Genomic DNA, 18,384 nt, shown 5'->3' with positions numbered 1-18,384 from the left:
CTAACAGTCTCACTGTGCTTCGGTGTGCAATGGCTAAACAGAACTGAATGACGTTTGTGCCGGGCAGAAGGCTGTCAGCTAGGGAGGGGAGAGGAAGAAAAGCAGAAATAATAAAAAAAAAACTAGGGGAAATGGAAGGAAGGATGGGTAAGGGAGTGCGAGAGCCGAAATCTTGTCACCATGGCAACCACGGCCCCCCGTACTCCAGTGCAATGTTGCTACGAAGCACTGAGGCAAAAGTGTATGGAAAATTCCCCCCAAGCAGTTTTTATTATATTTTTATAAAACGAATAAATATTTCACAGACATTAAATAAAAAAACAAATTATGGAGCTCAAAACTTAATTTGATTTGCCATAATAAGGTACAGCGTGTTTGACAGCTCAAAGGATTTAGGAATAGCAAGACGTAGTTACCACAGACTTCAAGCCTCTTTGTACTCATTTTCACGACTATTATCTGCCAAAGTACCAATCAGAGTTAGCAATACGTAACGTCAGCTATGTGGTCATCTCCCTAAATTTTCCAGAGAAAGTTCTGCTCTTCAATAAATAGAGCCAATCAGGTTGCTGATAAAGCCACAAGTGGAAAAGCTTCCCTCGGTTATGGAGTGTTTTTGTGCATTATGTTAACCCAAATGCTACAAACTATTTAAGAGACTATTGTCAGATTTGATCAGTGATCTCAAATCTGTTTGAAATCGGAATTTTTTTTAGGTTGTTTTGTTTTAGGTTGTCTCTCCTCATTCAGAGAGACAGCAGTCTCATCTTGTTTGAGTGGAAATAACTGCCTGGTGGCGTTGCCAAGATGGCAGCTGAGCGTACTGATTTTCTTATAAGGACTTTGCTACCACTAACAATAATGATAACATTCTAATGTAAGCAATGTAGGCCTTTCTGGCACGTTATAAGGCCTCAACAAGTGGTCTACATACTGCTCCCCTCTACGCCATTCATCAGTAGTCAGCAATGTCAGGATCAGTCTACATGAATTCAGCCTGATTTTGACACGATTTCGCCGCAGATGACAAATTTCCAGCGTCGGGCCTGAAAATGAGCGTGGGGAACCATGAACAGGCCTTGTAGTGTGACATAATTGAAGAACAGCAATGTGACGCCTCCTTAAACACACCTGAATTAGCTCATCAGCTAATTAGCAAGGCCTTCATGAACTGAATTGAGAGCGTAAGATGAGGGTAAACCCTGATCTCCGCAGCACTTTGGCCTGGAAGGTCCCCAGTGTGACATGCCTGCTGTATGACATGCTACTTTAGATAAGAATAGACAAACGTATAAAGCCTTCAAGATGGCTGCTACTACTCTTTTAGCTATGCTGCCACTTCTTATGCAGCTCTAGAGCAAAACTAAAGACGAAAACCACATATGCGAAACATCTTGGCTGACCATCAGCGCTTGAGCTAAGGGAAAAACTGTGTACAATTAGTTTGTTGCTGAACTATTACTTTAAACGGGGGCTTCGCTTCTGTTACAGAGAGGTCCACTGAGAGGTTTACAGTTCCAAGAAATTTTCATGAAATGAACCACGCTTGGACGTTCTTATGGGCTTCCTACCAAGGCGAGTGATGCCAAGCCTTGGCGAAATGTCCCAGCATGCAAAAAGTCCAAAGCTGGCAGTATCTGAAATGTTTTGGTACCGAAAATAACGATTTAAAAAGCTGAGCTAGCCAACTTGCGTCCCAGCAGCAGGGGACAGTTTGTGAAGAGTTTTTTTTGGTCAAATGTTGCCGGAGCTCATCCGTTCCAACACAAACTTCTCAAAGTTAACCCAAAAAGGCTGCTGCCGTAAGATATTTCATTTCCGATTTATTTTTCACTGTTTTAAATAAAAAAACAGTGCAGACCAAAGACGCGAGAGAATCTCCTCTCTGCACTGCTTCTTTGGTGCCTTCAACAGACGTTTTAGTGTTTCTTCATGAGCTCTGAATTGGCCTTCATAAAATGGATAGCTTCGCTGTAAAATATCGAATATGTACACATACAAGCAGGTGCATCAATTATATTACATGCTAAGGTGGCAGGTTATGTCTGTCTGTCTGCCCTGCGATAGACTGGCGACTGTCCAGGGTATATCCTGCCTTCCACCCAATGACCACTAGAATAGGCTCCAGCACCCCCTGCGACCCAGAAGGATAAATGGCTTAGAGAATGTGTGTGTGGCAGGTTTTCACTGTATCATATAAGCAGTAAACAGAGTACTTTTACTTTTACTCATTATTTTACCCAAGTATAGATAATTTAACTTGAGTTTGACTTTAGGCAACACTACCCATCTCTAATCCAGCTCAGGACTCCAAACTAAAGGACTGTGAAATTTCAGCCTAAGAGAAAAAACATGACCAAAATGGGCGCCAATATTAACGCCATAAATAAATAAAACCTGTTGTTTAGGGATGCACAATCACAATCGGCCAAGATCAGATTTTGAATTAAAAAATTAAATTGGCAGAAATGTATTGTTTTATTTTGGCAGATCTGTGTTGCAATTCTAGGGTGTAAATAACAGGTAAGTGCATTCCGTGTATTTGAGTGCTGCTACACCTGTACCAGCATTGTAATAGCATTATTATACATGACTTATTGTATTAAAAAGCCAGCTGCCTCTTACTGTCAACGCAGCACTTTATTTGATTAATGATACTTAAATAGGCAGCTGATTTAAAACGACAAAATATTAAAATGCCAGTTTGGGCCATTAAAGAACAAATACAGGGTGATTCCAAAAGATTCATCCGATTTATTTTTACAACCGTGAGGCGCATAGGAACCAATCACAATCCAATTGAAAGAGGAGGTCTCAGAGCATTCGTCATTGGTACCAACAGTTTCAAGAGAAAGGTCACCAGCATCACCAGATCTCACGCCGTGTGAATTTTTTTGTGGGGGGAACGTTAAGGATTCTGTTTATGTGCCACTCCCAACAACACTGGATCATCTCCGAAAACACACTGAAAGAGCCGTGAGTGCAGCGACAGGAGGTTCATATTGAGCACTTGTAAAATTACATAATCAACTTCATCCTCATTTAAACCATTTACAGTTCACTGCATCGTCCTGTAATGATTTACAAGTGAAATAAATCATTTTGAAATCAGATGAATCTTTTTGAATCACCCTGTTGTGTTGCAGACTGGCTAAAAAAAAGCACTAAAAATGTGACGGTGTGTTTCTTTTGTTCATTTAGCCCACAGAGTGTGAGCTTCTGATTAAAAAAGACTAATAAAAATCACCCAAATATTTGGACATCAGCCAGTTTGGCAGTGAAAGAAATAAGAATCAGAATCAGCCATGAAAAACCCCAAACACTGCACTCCTGCTTTCGTTTCCAAACTTGTATCGTGCATGAAAACACGTCGCCTTCAGTGATATTCGCTGCTTTGAATGCTGAATATGCCGATCGTGTGAACTGTGTAGATTTGATGAGTCTGTAGTTTTCAGAAAGTGGGGGGCCGACCTCTGCAAACAGAGATCTGTGAGAGAGAATCCCTCCTCCCCGTGAACACATCACAGCAGCAATTCACGGTCATTATTCAGCCAACCCATAGATACTATATACCATAGATACTGTCGGTTTTATTTTTTCTTCTTCATTCAGTAGCTTTCAAATGGTGGGTGACAAAAAGGTTAATGTGTAATGTGTAAATGTGCATAATGTGTTTATTTTATGTGTGAAATTGATAGAAGACGTTTATTTTTGTGGACTGGTGTAACTGCTGAGAGCTAAATTACCACAAGTGGCAACCATCGGGGTCCAAGCGCTATTCGTCTAATGGAGCCAATAGAACATGTTAAGGGGTTTTCAGAATGGCCTTTATTTATAATACATGTAGGGTCTTAAAAGGAGATTTTGGACGCACTGATGTTTTCACTCTGCTATGGTAAGCAACTGATTTTTAACAAATAAGTCAAAATACCTAGAAAACAGTACAATATTTGGACATGACTTGCATTTGCATAGTTGTTGAACTCAATGAACTATATATATATATATATATACACCAATCAGGCAAAACATTATGACCACCTCCTTGTTTCTACACTCATTGTCCATTTTATCAGCTCCACTTACTATATAGGTGCACTTTGTAGTTCTACAGTTACAGACTGTAGTCCATCTGTTTCTCTGCATACTTTGTTAGCCCCCTTTTACCCTGTTCTTCAGTGGTCAGGACCCCCATGGACCCTCACAGAGCAGGTACTATCTGGGTGGTGGATCATTCTCTGCACTGTAGTAACACTGACGTAGTGGTGGTGTGTTAGTGTGTGTTGTGCTGGTCTGAGTGGATCAGACACAGCAGTGCTGCTGGAGTTTTTAAACACTGTGTCCACTCACTGTCCACTCTATTAGACACTCCTACCTTGTCAGTCCACCTTGTAGATGTAAAGTCAGAGACGATAGCTCATCTGCTGCTGCACAGTTTGTGTTGGTCATCCTCTAGTCCTTCATCAGTGGTCACAGGACGCTGTTGGCTGGATATTTTTGGTTGGTGGACGATTCTCAGTCCAGCAGTGACACTGAGGTGTTTAAAAACTCCAGCAGCACTGCTGTGTCTGATCCACTCAGACCAGCACAACACACACTAACACACCACCACTACGTCAGTGTTACTACAGTGCAGAGAATGATCCACCACCCAGATAGTACCTGCTCTGTGAGGGTCCATGGGGGTCCTGACCACTGAAGAACAGGGTAAAAGGGGGCTAACAAAGTATGCAGAGAAACAGATGGACTACAGTCTGTAACTGTAGAACTACAAAGTGCACCTATATAGTAAGTGGAGCTGATAAAATGGACAATGAGTGTAGAAACAAGGAGGTGGTCATAATGTTATGCCTGATTGGTGTATATATTTTACACACTGTGTGAAAATTTCAAGATTAATGGACCAATAGAAATGTTCCAAAATTGCTTGGAATAAAATTTCTTTCCATTAACTTGCACAGTAAGTTAAGAATATTTTTGCCTTCTCCTGTAAAGTTACTATTTTGGAGACAGATGTTTTTCTTTGGACAGTGACAATATATATAGTCCAAAACTTCACATGTATGTACTCTGCTGACCTGGCGGGGCGTGTGTGGCTCCTGGTAGCTGGGGAGGATTTTGAGCACCACGCTGCCGCTGGCCTCCTTCAGCATGTCCTGCAGCACTTTGGGGTCATTTCCCACCTCCTTGCCGTTCACCTCCTTGATGACATCACCTACATGCAGGAGGCCCTGCTGGTCAATCATTCCTCCGTGCAGGATCCGCGCAATCACCAGCTCACCCCCCTCCACACGGAACGTCACGCCCTGAAAATGTAGACAAGGCAGCAAGAATTACCTGAATCATGGGTCATAAACTGTCACAACACCTCTATGTCACTCTTAGCCTATATTAAATATTAATCTGATAGGAAAACAAAAATTTAATTCATTACAAAATTATTATAGCTTATGGTCATAAACAGTTATGCTTATAAATTCAGCACCGATCTGGTATGAAGATGAAAATGAATATGATTAAAATATCGTTCATATCACTTCTCTAATATGTCTCATTCACTCTTCAGAGCTATAAACTGTGTGAACGCTTATAAGGCCTAAATGTCACTCTTATTAAGCCTATTTTAAATATGTATCTGCAGTGATTGAAGATTAAATATGAATTAAAAATTGAATATGATAAAATGCCCTTCATGGCAATAAACTGTTTCTGTACTGTGATTGCTTATAATGCCTGTAGGTCTTTCCTGCGTAGCCTATATTAAAATGAATCTAGGTTACCAAGTGTTCTCCAGAAACTTTGCGGATGCCGACCATCCTGACCGCATCAGGGGGGACGGGCTGGTTGTTAAGGGCAGGGTCCATGAAGGCACAGGGGCTGGGGGGCGGAGTCTCATAGCTTTTGGAGGCCACAGAGTCATGTGTTTCCAGTAGTGACTGCGAACCAATCAGAATAGAGCATGGTGGGTTATGCTGGTTTCAAAGCACGGATGTGTGTGTGTGGGTTTGTCGGGTTGTACCTGGAAGTGTGGCTCTCTGAGTATGCAGGCGAGTTCGTGTGCGGTCTGGCTGTGGTTGGTGAGGGACGTAAGGTCTTTCAGGATGTCCTGCACCAGCTCCACGTTATTGTCCCTCACAGCCTCCAGCTTCGGCTCCTCAAACCGCTCGTGAGCCTGTTTTACATAGACACACAGATAAATCTGCAACTGTCAATGAAGAACAGCCTCTAAGTAATGCTCCTCTTTCATTTAATACATATGTGACGACTCTCATACAAACCTCAATTACAAAAAAGTTGAGAGAATATTTGAAATGCTAATAAAAAACAGCAGTGATTTGTAAATTCACTATTCATGATGTTTGATGTTTTAGCTTATAAACTATTTTTTTTTTTTTGGCAAATATTCCCTCATTCCAAATTTGATGCCTGCAATACGTTTAAAAAAAGTTGGAACGGGAACATGTTTACCACTGTCTTACATCACCTTTTCTTTTGACATTTAATAAACATTCCTCTTTTCTGAAGAAGTCCTCAGCTGTGCAACCATACAGGGTATTTCTATTTCTATGAACAATCTAAAGTTGACTCATCGGACCACAATACAAGTTTCCACTGTATCAGTCCACATCAGCTGAGCTCGAGCCCAGAGAAGTCGGCGGCGTTTCTGTATGCTGTTCAGTATGGCTTTCTCTGTGCTGTGTCATAACCAGCAATTGTGGATGCAGCGGCAGATGGAGTTTACTGACAATTATTTTTCAAAGTATCTCCGAGCCCATAGGGTCATATCCATCACAGAAGCACGCAGGTTTTTACTGCAGTGCTGCCTGTGCATCGAAGGTCACAAGCATTCAGGTATGGTTTAGTGCCTTGTCCTTCATGCACGGAGGTTTCTCTGGATTTCCTCAATCTTTTGGCCATATTATTCAGTGTAGAGAAATATCTAAAATGCTTGTAATCACTTGTTGAGGAATGTTGTTTCTTTACAGACACATTCTTGGCAAAGTGATGAGTGTCAACACATCCTTGCTCATAAACAACCTTGCCTTTCCTGGATGCTTCTTTTATACTCAAGCATGACTGCATCAGCTCTTTATGATGTTTTTGAACATTTCACAAGGTTTTTCATCTTACATAACCCCTGTCTAAACTTTTTGGAACATTCAGAATGAGCGTACATTTACAAAACAATGAAGCTGATAAGATAAAACATTAAATATATTGCCTTTGCACTGTTTTTTTATTTAAATACAGGTCAGGTTGAATTTATAAACCATCCCTTTCTGTTTCATTTGCATTTGAGGTTTGCAATAACATTCAAATATTACTTTGCTGCTTTGGAAACATATTTTACTTGTTACATTTATATTACTCACCAACAGTAGCATAAGTTGCCATAAGGGAATGGGATTTTTACAAACATTGTGTGTAAGCGTACAAAGTAAAGTCCCTTAATTATCATTATGTCTGTAATTACTGTATCATTTTTCTCTATCTCAGTTTTTTTTTTTTCTCGGAATGGACTGTGGACTCCAACATGCTCCCTCACATGCTCAGCACCAATTACCCAAAAGAGCTTGTTAAAAATATTATGAGACTTCTGGATGTTAAGGCTCACTGTAACTGGTCTACGCTGCTCTATGTTGTCTATATTCCGCCCTCATTACAGTCCGTTAAACAGTACAGCAGATATATAACAGGCTAACAGACTCCTCCGATAATATTCAGAGAAGGGCTTTAATGTTTGGCCTTTACTGAAAAAGTCACTGTAAAACTATATAAATAAAAATATTTCATACAAATGTCGGTGACATGTTTCAAATATCGTATTTAAGCCAAAGCTCAGTATGATATCCCATAGGGGTGCTAGCGGAAATCAGCATTCTGTTAATGGTAATCGTATTAACCCTTGTGTGGTGTTGGGGTCTGTGGGACCCATTTTCAATGTTTACGAAAAGAAAAAAATATGCAATTTATTACAGATTCTTGGCCTTTGCTCATTTTCTGTGAAGAACATATAAACTATCCCATTTTCAGGGTCTTCACTCTGTTCACCCCCCCACACATTTATATTACACATGTGGTGTTGGGTGAACCCGCGGGGAGTAAAAGTGTGGAGGTGCTGTGTCCTTCACTCCTACATGGCCTGCTGTCAGTGTGTGTGTGTGTGTGTGTGTGTGTGTGTGTGTGTGAGGGTGACCAACATGGACAGGCTGCTGACTGGCTACAGCTGCTAAAGGAGAACCCTACATTGGACACTTGTGATATTTTAAACATCTGGTATTTTTACATAGATTGTTATGCTGTGGGTCAACAGATCACTGAGTAACGAACAGATTAACATTACACAAGGGTTAAAAAAAGGCTGTTTACAAAGCAAACTGGAAAGTTAAACATTGTAATCATTGTATGACATCTGGATCTCAGTGTATAAAAGATAGGAAAAACATAAACTGAGCCTTTTGTAACTGAGCAGCTGGCAAAAAGATGTATCAGCAAGTACGTCTGACTGCCTATATATTTTAAATTAATTCATTTATTAAGTTGTGAACAGATGATTTTTGAATGAGGGAGCCTTGATAAACAGAAAATTCTGCCAACAGTCCACACAATACAGGTACATATCGCTGCTTTCGGATGAAAACCTGTTATCTCCATTTTGACGTCATAATTTGAAAATACCTGTTGTTCTGTACATTGTGTATAAATTTCATGATGAATGGAAAGAAATGGCCCAAAATGACTTCGAAAAAAATCTGGTTCCATTGACTTACATTAAAAGTAAAGTAGGTTTTTTCTTTTTCTGTAAAGTTTACCACTTTGGAGATACAAGGTTTTCTTATGACAACAGTGATATGGTTCCTTTACCAGAGAACTCATTCACTCTGAAATTTGCCATATTGCCCCTAATATTCCTCAACCACCACAACAGAGCTCTACAGTATTGGCCAAACACCACAAACAGGTTCAAATCTCAACCCACAGCGGCCTAAACAGCAACCTAGCCTGCAGGAAAACTGGCGAAAACAGGGAGCAAATGAGCAAAAGAAGAGAATCACTGTGTGAGAGAAGAGAATGCTGTGTTTATGGCACTGAAACATCAATATTACAACCTGCATCCATTTTTCATCCGTGCTTTTTTCCCCCCGAAGCATGGAGAGAATTTTAAAGCTGTAAAGCCCATCAATTCCCTGAAGTGCTGGAGACCATTTTTTATTTACGCTTCTTATCATCGATCTTCTCTCTCTCTCTCTCTCTGTCCACTCGATGCTGAACACCTTTGCTTATCTAAGGCCGCTCCATGTTTAGTGAGCGTTCTGATGGAGAGCAGGGTTTTTCACTGCACCAATAAGCCAGGGCCGTCTGTACGAGTCAGCGGTGCTAAAAGGTTTTGGGCCTGGCAAAACCACAGCGCCTTCGCTGATAAGTGCAGTTACGGCGATTTGAGGGTCATTTCAAAGTTGCAAACTTTCTAAAATCCCAAAATCAACCACTATTAAATCACACCAAGGCCAAAATGGTCTCAAATCAGCATGGCTGGGTCTACTTGAGTGCTTTAAAGCTGCTTTATCTAGATGCTCCAGAGATTTCAATGAAGAGTCGACCATTGCATGTGTCATGAGTTTTACTACTGCAATCCCTGCATGAACTTCTAAGCCCAATTCTGGAAGTTCCTGCCTTTCTCTCATATTGAGGTTCTACCCCAACATGTTCTCATCTCTTAAGCCATTGGTTGCTGGTGTGTCTCCCAGATCTTTCCTCTGTATGATCCCAGTGCCTCTGTTTTATCTTTCTTATGAATTTGTGCTACGTGTATCCTAACTGTGCTGTCTGTTGCAGCCCAGAGGAGATGAGGTTCCCTGTTTTGAGTCTTGGTTCCTCTCAGTGTTGCTCTGGGACAATGTCTGTTGAGGAAAGGTCTAGGGATGGACCCAAATATTCAACTATTCAGATAGTCGTTCGTTGGGCAGGTACTTGTTTTTTAATTTTGGGGTTTTGATATTAATTTTTTTTTGGTTATCAATAAAGGTGAACTGCAAAATACTGTAATGTTCGGGGTTCTTAGGAGAAACTCGAGATGACTCGAGGTTAATGTCCATAACGCAGCTTCACTTTTAATTTTCTGAAAACAGCAACAAACACAGTGACTACTCTGGAAAAACCCACCACTCCTCCCATATTCAGGATCTGTTTTTTGTACGAATGAACCTAAAACAGCCAAACATAAACATTTGTTCTCTTTTAAAACCGGAACTACTTACAGTGAGGTGGAGTGACACCGCAATACAGTACATTTTGTCAGCACATTCTTGTACTATATTTATACTTTTATTTATTTTTTTCCCAATTTTCTCCCCAATTTAGACATAACCAATTCCACCCACATTCAGCTCTGTTTTAAGGTTTAGCTCAACTATAGCTGCTTTTCTCACATCTCCAGCAGGAAACAAAAGCAGAATACTTTCGTGTAAAAATATCTTTCAATGTTTAAAATATTTTAATGTTTTTTTTATGAAGCTGAGATCGCTTCTCATTCACCAGCTTCTTGTTCGAATTTTTCCGTTCCACCTTAAATGGCGCCTGACGCGGCAGAATGTAACTGCTGCACCATTTAAGGTGGAACGGGAAAATTCAAATAAGAAGCTGCCGAATGAGAAACTGACTTCGGCTTCGCTTTTTTAGTGTTTGACAGTTTCTCATTATAAATGCAAATCAGTCCAATTGTCTCCAAATCATCGATATTTATCTTAAGTCTTTCTCTTTGTCTTTTTGTTAGCTACTAGCTAGACGAGATTGTTGTTGAAATTGCTACAGTGACCAGCAGTCTGCGCTGATCTTCAGGGTTAAAGGGTGAATTAGCAGTTCTACATTAACTCCAGAGTTTAAGACCATTTATAGTTAAACTGTGTTGAACGATCAGCAGAGCTTTATTTTACTGTAAAGGAGGATTATTTTATTTTTACCTAAACATCTCATTTTGCTGTGGAGCCGCAACAGGACAGTTAAACAGCTGCATGTTGCCGACCCCTGTACTAGAGCCTCCAGAGGGTACTCTGATACCAACGTAGGTATATAGGTGCATGCTGAACGGGAAGAATAAGACCATACACTATCAAGAATCATCAAATACCCAGCTGGCTGGGGCTGAACGATTTGGGAAAAATATCTAATTGCGATTTTTCTAATATTGTGATTGCAATTTAAATTGCGATTATTTCTATAAACTGAACTCCAGGGCTGTTACTTTGGCCAAGAAGACCAGAACATCCACTTTTTCTGGTTTAGGCTTGGACACTCAACACACCAGACTGCCAGTTAGTGTGGTTGTGACTTCACAGCATATAGGTGTTTGGTTGCTTCTGATTGGTTTAACTCATCTACACACGGTTCAAAAGCTCTGATATTAGGTTAATATTCCCTAAGTAAGGAACAGTGTTGATAATGTAGGCTATAATTAAAATTGCAGCTCTTGCAATTTGAAAATTGCACTTGTTCACCAGTGGTTTTGGATAGTAAATAAAATGGCTATATTTGTGCTGTGGATATGGTGACCCCTGGTTTCTATCACCACCACTATAAAGAAACCTCTCTATAATGAACCACTACACATCAAACCACTCTGAAAGACTGTTTACCTCTCAACTATGCAGAAATTTCGCAAAATCTATGGACTTCCCCTGTAACAGGAGAAAATCCCTGTCCCCAAACTTTTGACAGACAGGGTATATCTAAAAAAAGGTTTCTGAAGAAAAGACTGTCGCCTTCCTGTTGTGTCTCCAGGGCTGTGGTGAGTGACATTTCTGTCTCGGCTCTGCCAGACAGTGAGACGTTTTTTGGTGGTGTCAGCTTCAGAGAAAGCGCTGAAGGCAGGAGGTGACCTTAAGGACTGATCTGAGGTCAGCTGTGCTGTTGCTCACCGCAGTGGCTGAAGGGTGGGACTGGGGGTAAAAGTGGCTTAAAGTTGATGTGCACCCTCTGCCCAGAGAACCTGGCCATGTGTGAGAACTGCGTGAATCCGCCTGCAGGAGGGAACGAGGCGTCCCGATACGGCTGGACGCTCCAGATCGTTTCCTGACCTTTCAGTTGACGAGTTATTTATATCACCGCTATGGCAGGTGCAGCGTATCAAAAATTGCTGTTGTGTTATAAACTGTCAAAAACAATATACCATTACAAGATCTATTTATATCACTGCTGTTATATCAAAACCTCTACTTACCAGTTTTTTACACCATTCAAAATCTTTCAATTGTCAACATTTCATGAGGAATGGACCAACACAAATTACGTCTCCTTACATTAACGTCCATTATGGTTAATGTTTTCCTTCCCTACTTCCTTTTTTATAATACAAATAGTTCCGGTCCTAAAATCTGATTGACAGCTGCATTCGAAGCCGTTGTCAAATCCACGGTATACGCAAACAACTGAACTTCTGCTGTTACTGAAATAATCTCTGACTCTAAAGCTGCTCGCATTGACCACCGAGTGTACAGCTGAAGTGGGAACCCCTTTTTTGTTTAAACTGAGGGGCTGGCAATTTATGCTCTTAAGAACCAGGCTGGTCAGCTAGGTAATAGGCTAAAACAGCCAACAGCCTAAACAGCTCCATCATTCATATCACAGGCTTGAATTAAAGTACTTACAGTGTGATTCACTGTAAAACAGCAGAATAAAAGACTAAAAATATCACTTGAACTTCATCAGATGAAGCACAGTTAACAAAAGACATTAAAGACTGAGGAAAAAGAGGCTTTCAGTGCACTAAACCTACAGAGAAACAGAAGAATAGAGTGAGAAGAAAGAAAGACAGTGGGAGAGAAAGAGAGAGAGAGAGAGAGAGAGAGAGAGAGAGAGAGAGAGAGAGAGAGTATATGTGGGTGCTGCAGGATGATCTAATTAAAGTTCTGCTCTCTCTGGATTTTACACTGAATCATTTTTAGCCCCAGAGGAGATGTTACAGTAATCAAACCCCTTTACCTTTACCTCCCTCTCTCTCTCTCTCTTTCTCTGTCTGTCTGTCTCTCCCTCTCTCTCTCTCTCACGCTCTCTCTCTCTATCTGTCTGTCTGTCTCTCCCTCTCTCTCTCTCTCTCTCTCACGCTCTCTCTCTCTCTCTCGCTCTCTCTCTCACGCTCTCTCTCTCTCTCTCTCTCACGCTCTCTCTCTCTCTCTCTCTCTATCTGTCTGTCTGTTTGTCTGTCTGTCTGTCTCTCCCTCTCTCTCTCTCTCTCACGCTCTCTCTCTCTATCTGTCTGTCTGTCTCTCCCTCTCTCTCTCACGCTCTCTCTCTCTATCTCTCTCACGCTCTCTCTCTCTCTCTCTATCTGTCTGTCTGTCTGTCTCTCTTTCTCGCTTACACTCTCTCTTTGTCTGTCTGTCTGTCTGTCTCTCCCTCTCTCTCTCTCTCACGCTCTCTCTCTCTATCTGTCTGTCTGTCTCTCCCTCTCTCTCTCTCTCTCTCTCACGCTCTCTCTCTCTCTCTCGCTCTCTCTCTCACGCTCTCTCTCTCTCTCTCTATCTGTCTGTCTGTCTGTCTCTCTTTCTCGCTTACACTCTCTCTTTGTCTGTCTGTCTGTCTGTCTCTCTCTCTCACGCTCTCTCTCTGTCTGTCTGTCTGTTTCTCTCTCTCTCTCTCTCTCTCTCTGTTCCTCTCTTTCAATAAAACTTCACTCTGATGAGTGTCTCCAAGAACCGTCTCAGTCTCAGTCCCATCTGCTGATGTGTACGTTCCCTCAGTGAGACGGTGCAGTTTTACAAACTAAAATCAAATGTGGACTTATTTTAATATATATTAAATTAATTAATATAATCATATATCAAAATAACTTTCAGGATTAGTACAAATCCTGTAGTTCCAGTGCAGCACTACCTGCGTTATCCACCCAGAAGTAAGTTCTTTGCTGTTGTGATGTAAGGCTCATTTGTCCTATTCTTCTGATTTGAGCCGTGAATGTTAGCTAACTCGTTAGCTTAGCATGGAGACAACAAAATCAAGCTCTGTATAGTAACAGCTAACATTATTCAGGTAACGAAGTCCCAAATTTTTTGACTACTCTTCGCTTTTATTGCCCACTTTCTCGGTATGGAATAATCACATTTTGAAATAAAGCTCATTCTGCAGTTCTGCTTATTGAGCATTTCCACCATTTCCGCTTCTGCAGCCCTGTCAAAGTTCTCCATCCTCTTCTCATCTTCCTCTCTATAAAGGAAAGCGTTCGCATCAAAGCGACAAAGAACAGAAAGCCGCGTCCCAGCAGGGCCGTTGCTCATGAAAGAGAAGTGAGAGAGCGCTCCCTCTCTTCTCGCTCTGTTTCCGTCTTCCCTGTCTGTCGGAAAAGCCTGAAAAACGCACAAAGGAGCTCAAATCCCAGAACAGCACGGGTTGCCTTCGTTATCGACTACCAGAGAAGTTCTAGCGAGCAGAACTGCCTCTCAGTAATCGCTAACCAATCAGCACTCAGTAGCAGTAATGCTAACCAATCAGCGCTCAGTAGAAGTAATGCCGACAAATCAGTGCTCAGTAGCAGTAATGCTAACCAATCAGCACTCAGTAGAAGTTATGACAACCAATCAGCACTCAGTAGCAGTAATGTTAACAAATCATCACCTGGTAGAAGTAGGGCCAACCAATCAGAACTAAGTAATGCCAACCAATCAGCATTTAGTAGAACTAATGCCAATCAATAAGCTCTCAGCAGTAGTAATGCCAACCAATCGGCACTCAGAGCAGTAATGCCAACTAATCAGGACTCAGTAGAGGTAACTGCAACCAATCAGCACTCAGTAGAAGTAATTGCAACCAATCAGCACTCAGAAACAGTAATGCCAACCAATCAGCGCTCAGTAGAACTACAGCCAACCAATCAGCACTCAGCAGAAGACATGCCAAACAATCAGCACTCAGTGGAAGTAAAGCTAACCAATCAGCACTCTGTAGAAGTCAGGCCAACCAATCAGCACTCAGTAGCAGTAATGCCAACCAATCAGCACTTAGTAGAACTATTGCCAACCAATCAGCACTCAGTAGAAGTAATGCCAACAAATCAGTGCTCAGTAGCAGTAATGCTAACCAATCAGCACTCAGTAGAAGCTATGACAACCAATCAGCACTCAGTAGCAGTAATGTTAACAAATCATCACCCGGTAGAAGTAGGGCCAACCAATCAGAACTAAGTAATGCCAACCAATCAGCATTTAGTAGAACTAATGCCAATCAATAAGCTCTCAGTAGTAGTAATGCCAACCAATCGGCACTCAGAGCAGTAATGCCAACTAATGCATGTGTGCATGTTTGGGTTTGTGTTACTCACCACAGGACTCTCCATGATGCCCTTCAGGAAGATGAGGTCCAGGTCGTTGGCCGTCGTGGAGCTGGTGCTGTCACTCAGGGTGTCCAGCACGCTGTGCATCGCTGAAAATGGACAGAGAAAAATGGCAAATGGCCGGTTAGACCACAGGAAGACTGAAGGCAACACTTCAATTGACACATCACAGCGAAACCCAGGGAAACATTATATTCAGCGCACACCCAAACCAATTTAGCCACTCCGGCACGGACATGAAAGCGTATCAAAGTAGCCGGCGGTACAAAGCAGCACCCATACAGCGTACAAACCAGCCGATGAAGCCCGGAATGTTTCTCCTTATATAACTGGAAGTGTCAAACGACGAGGAGTTTGTAGTTGAGTTTGGGCCTGACGCGCCTCAGGCAGCGCTGCTGGACATGGTCCACAGCGGCCGGACTCCGGCTTTGATTTAAAGCTCTGCTTGCAATTACTGCCACTCAGGAGCCTCACTCCACTCCCGAAAACTGAGGAGAAAAAGCGCCAGGCGATTCACGCTAATCCAGTTAAAATGGAGTGAAATGGGCACTTAGCGTCTTTGCACAAAATCCCATGGTCAATATCAGGAATGCTAACGAGGCTGTAGAAGTAGAGATGCCACCAATCTGATCCCCAAGGTCCATTTTGGCCAATACTAGAAATAGTGGAGGAAAAGAAAAACAAATCAGATTTTATGATAAACTGAGCCTGAAAAAGCAGAAAAGCGTTCGTAGTGCAGCAACATGTAAAGCAAAAAATACAGTAGGTCACATGATAAAAACTGTTGCTGGCTAAAACGGACAGTTTCTGTCCTAAATCTAATTTTCTTTGTAAGCTGCTGTAAACTACTTATTATAAAACACACAGTTCCAGTCCTAAAATCTGATTGGCTGAGGCGCATTCAAAGTCGTCGTAAAAGTCTACGCACCTATGATGCCTCACAGCAACTGAACTCTGTATTTCTGCGCCACGGCACGAAAAAACCCTTGTGCTGTTAATGGAATAATCTTTGATTATAATGCTGCTCGTGGGAACCACCGAGTGTACTGATGAAGTAAGAACCTGTTTTTTGTTTAAACTGAGCAGCTGGAACCTTATTTTCTTAACTAGAACTGGGCTGGTCAGCTAGCTAACAGGCTAAAAGATAGAAAACAGCCTAAACAGCTCCATCATTAATATCACAGGCTTGAACTAAAGTACTTACCTTTATTAACTGTAAAACGGCAGTAAAAAAGACTAAAAATGTCACTTGAATGACTTCAAATGTTCATGTTTCAGTCAGAAGTCGCGTCAAACCCAGACTGAATCCCAAACGGCTCTGTACTCCCTAAATAGTGTTCTAGCTATGAAAGTTTAGTAATTCCAGCCTCTACAGCCAAACAGTGCATCATTTATCCAGTGTGGATGTGTCTGAGTCCCAAATGACTGTTCCTTAGCTGTATTTTGCTCTGTTGGGCTGCAGGATCCAGTATTTAAACTCCTATGTAGTGCACTATGTAGGGAGCAGGGAGCCATTTGAGATTCAGCCCCAGCGTGAGAAGTGGGGCACCGCTGGATTGGTGCCAAAGAAGACTCACAGTGATAATCTGGTATTTTAAAGCGAAAGTTTTTGCATTAAACAGTGCTGTGTTGTCATGTTCCTTGTTACTCGACTAAGAAGTTCATGAAACGACTGCATTATACAGCAATGGGCGACTGAATGTTCGTCTCCTCTTTCAACAGGTCATGGTTGCTTGGCAACGACACCACACGCTAAACAAACTATATTTCTTGGCGTAATACTGTTATGTCAAATATTGTTAATAATAACAAAATATTGTGTATTTTATCATAGATTATGTTGGCTGGCGTTCTATAAAAGCAATAAGCCACTCGAGACCATGTGTTACTGTGATTTTACCACAGGGGAAGTGTGTTCTTAGGCACGATGCGAAGCGGATAAAATCGCAGTGACGCATGGCCGCTCGTGGCTTATTGCTTTAATATTTTAGCATCCCGCTACTGGCTCGCTCTGCCGTGGGAGCGCAGGAGGTGTGAAGGTGCGAAAAGGCTCCTGGGAAGCGGCATGTTCGTGGCAGAAGGGACTTCAGTGTAAATAAGTTGTTGTTGTTAGCTTAACAGGTGCATGTTGTTTGTGCTACTCTGTGTTGGGTTGTGGGGTTAAGAGCTAAGGGTCTACCACGAATGGACAATGCATAGATAGAAGTGACCTTTGTGCTATCTTGGCCATTTCATAGCGCTGAGCAGCGGTTCTGACTATCAAAACTTATAATGCACATTGGACCACTGCAAGTACGGATGGATGGGACCTGCTCAAAAAAGTGCTTAACATACCCATCATAAAAACCAAGTTGCGTACACATTATGTTGCATGCAACTCAAGCAGCTAGTTGCATGAAAGTTTCATGTGAAACCAGCCTGAAGAGTCTTTCTTTCTCCTTCCTTCCCTAATGCTGAGTGCGTGACTGAAAGGTGGAAGTTTCCAGAAAAAGCTGTGAGAGCGCTGCTGCCCAGCTTAAAGCTCCTGCATAATTCTCTTTAATCATCCGCCGTCTCGCCCAGGCCTTCGTTTCGGAGACCCAGCAGGAGTTAAATTTAAATTTAGGACGTTGATGGGCGCCATCAACGTGGGAACTGTATTATTCATCAGTATGGAAATTTACACTCATTTTCATTATATCTAATTATACTCTCAGAAATAAGGTATGAAACTGTCACTGGGGCAGTACCCCTTGTGTCACTGGGGTGGTTCCCTCAAGGGTACATCTCAGTACCTTTAGTCAGGGAACATAATTGAACCGTAATGGATTTAAATAATATTTTCTAAGCTGTACTGACTCCACACACCCCGTCTCGTCTCCAGGCTTTTATTTTCACTGTTCTGTTTTAAAACATTCGGTTATGAAAAGATACAAATACGAACTTTTCATCTGGAAAAACCTATTTAATTTACATAACTAGACCTTAAAACCACTGTTTTACCTTTGAAGGTATATTGACGTTGTTTGTACCTTGATGAACGAAAAATGTACCTGCACAGAACCTGTTAACATCACCCTTCA

The 18,384-nt window shown here is 41.7% G+C and overlaps 1 protein-coding gene across 5 annotated transcripts in view; it reads right to left on the bottom strand.

Annotated features, from left to right (window-relative positions):
• mpp2b (membrane protein, palmitoylated 2b (MAGUK p55 subfamily member 2)) overlaps positions 1-18,384 on the bottom strand; it is a 73,800-nt gene that overhangs the window by 14,585 nt on the left and 40,831 nt on the right. For 3 of the 5 annotated variants that reach the window (XM_036573202.1, XM_036573198.1, XM_036573199.1), the window contains 4 exons: positions 15,311-15,411; positions 6,020-6,199; positions 5,781-5,936; positions 5,079-5,306 (listed from right to left, as the gene is read on the bottom strand). In XM_036573202.1, the coding sequence (XP_036429095.1) occupies positions 5,079-5,306; positions 5,781-5,936; positions 6,020-6,199; positions 15,311-15,411 (665 nt within the window). The remainder of the gene's footprint in view (positions 1-5,078; positions 5,307-5,780; positions 5,937-6,019; positions 6,200-15,310; positions 15,412-18,384) is intronic. The other 2 variants (XM_036573203.1, XM_036573201.1) reach the window with 1 other exon arrangement.

Source organism: Colossoma macropomum, unplaced genomic scaffold (assembly GCF_904425465.1).
Source record: "Colossoma macropomum unplaced genomic scaffold, Colossoma_macropomum, whole genome shotgun sequence".
NCBI classification, from domain to species: Eukaryota; Metazoa; Chordata; class Actinopteri; order Characiformes; family Serrasalmidae; genus Colossoma; species Colossoma macropomum.
The sequence above is the reverse complement of the archived record's forward strand: the minus strand, read 5'-3'. Positions and strand labels throughout refer to the sequence as shown.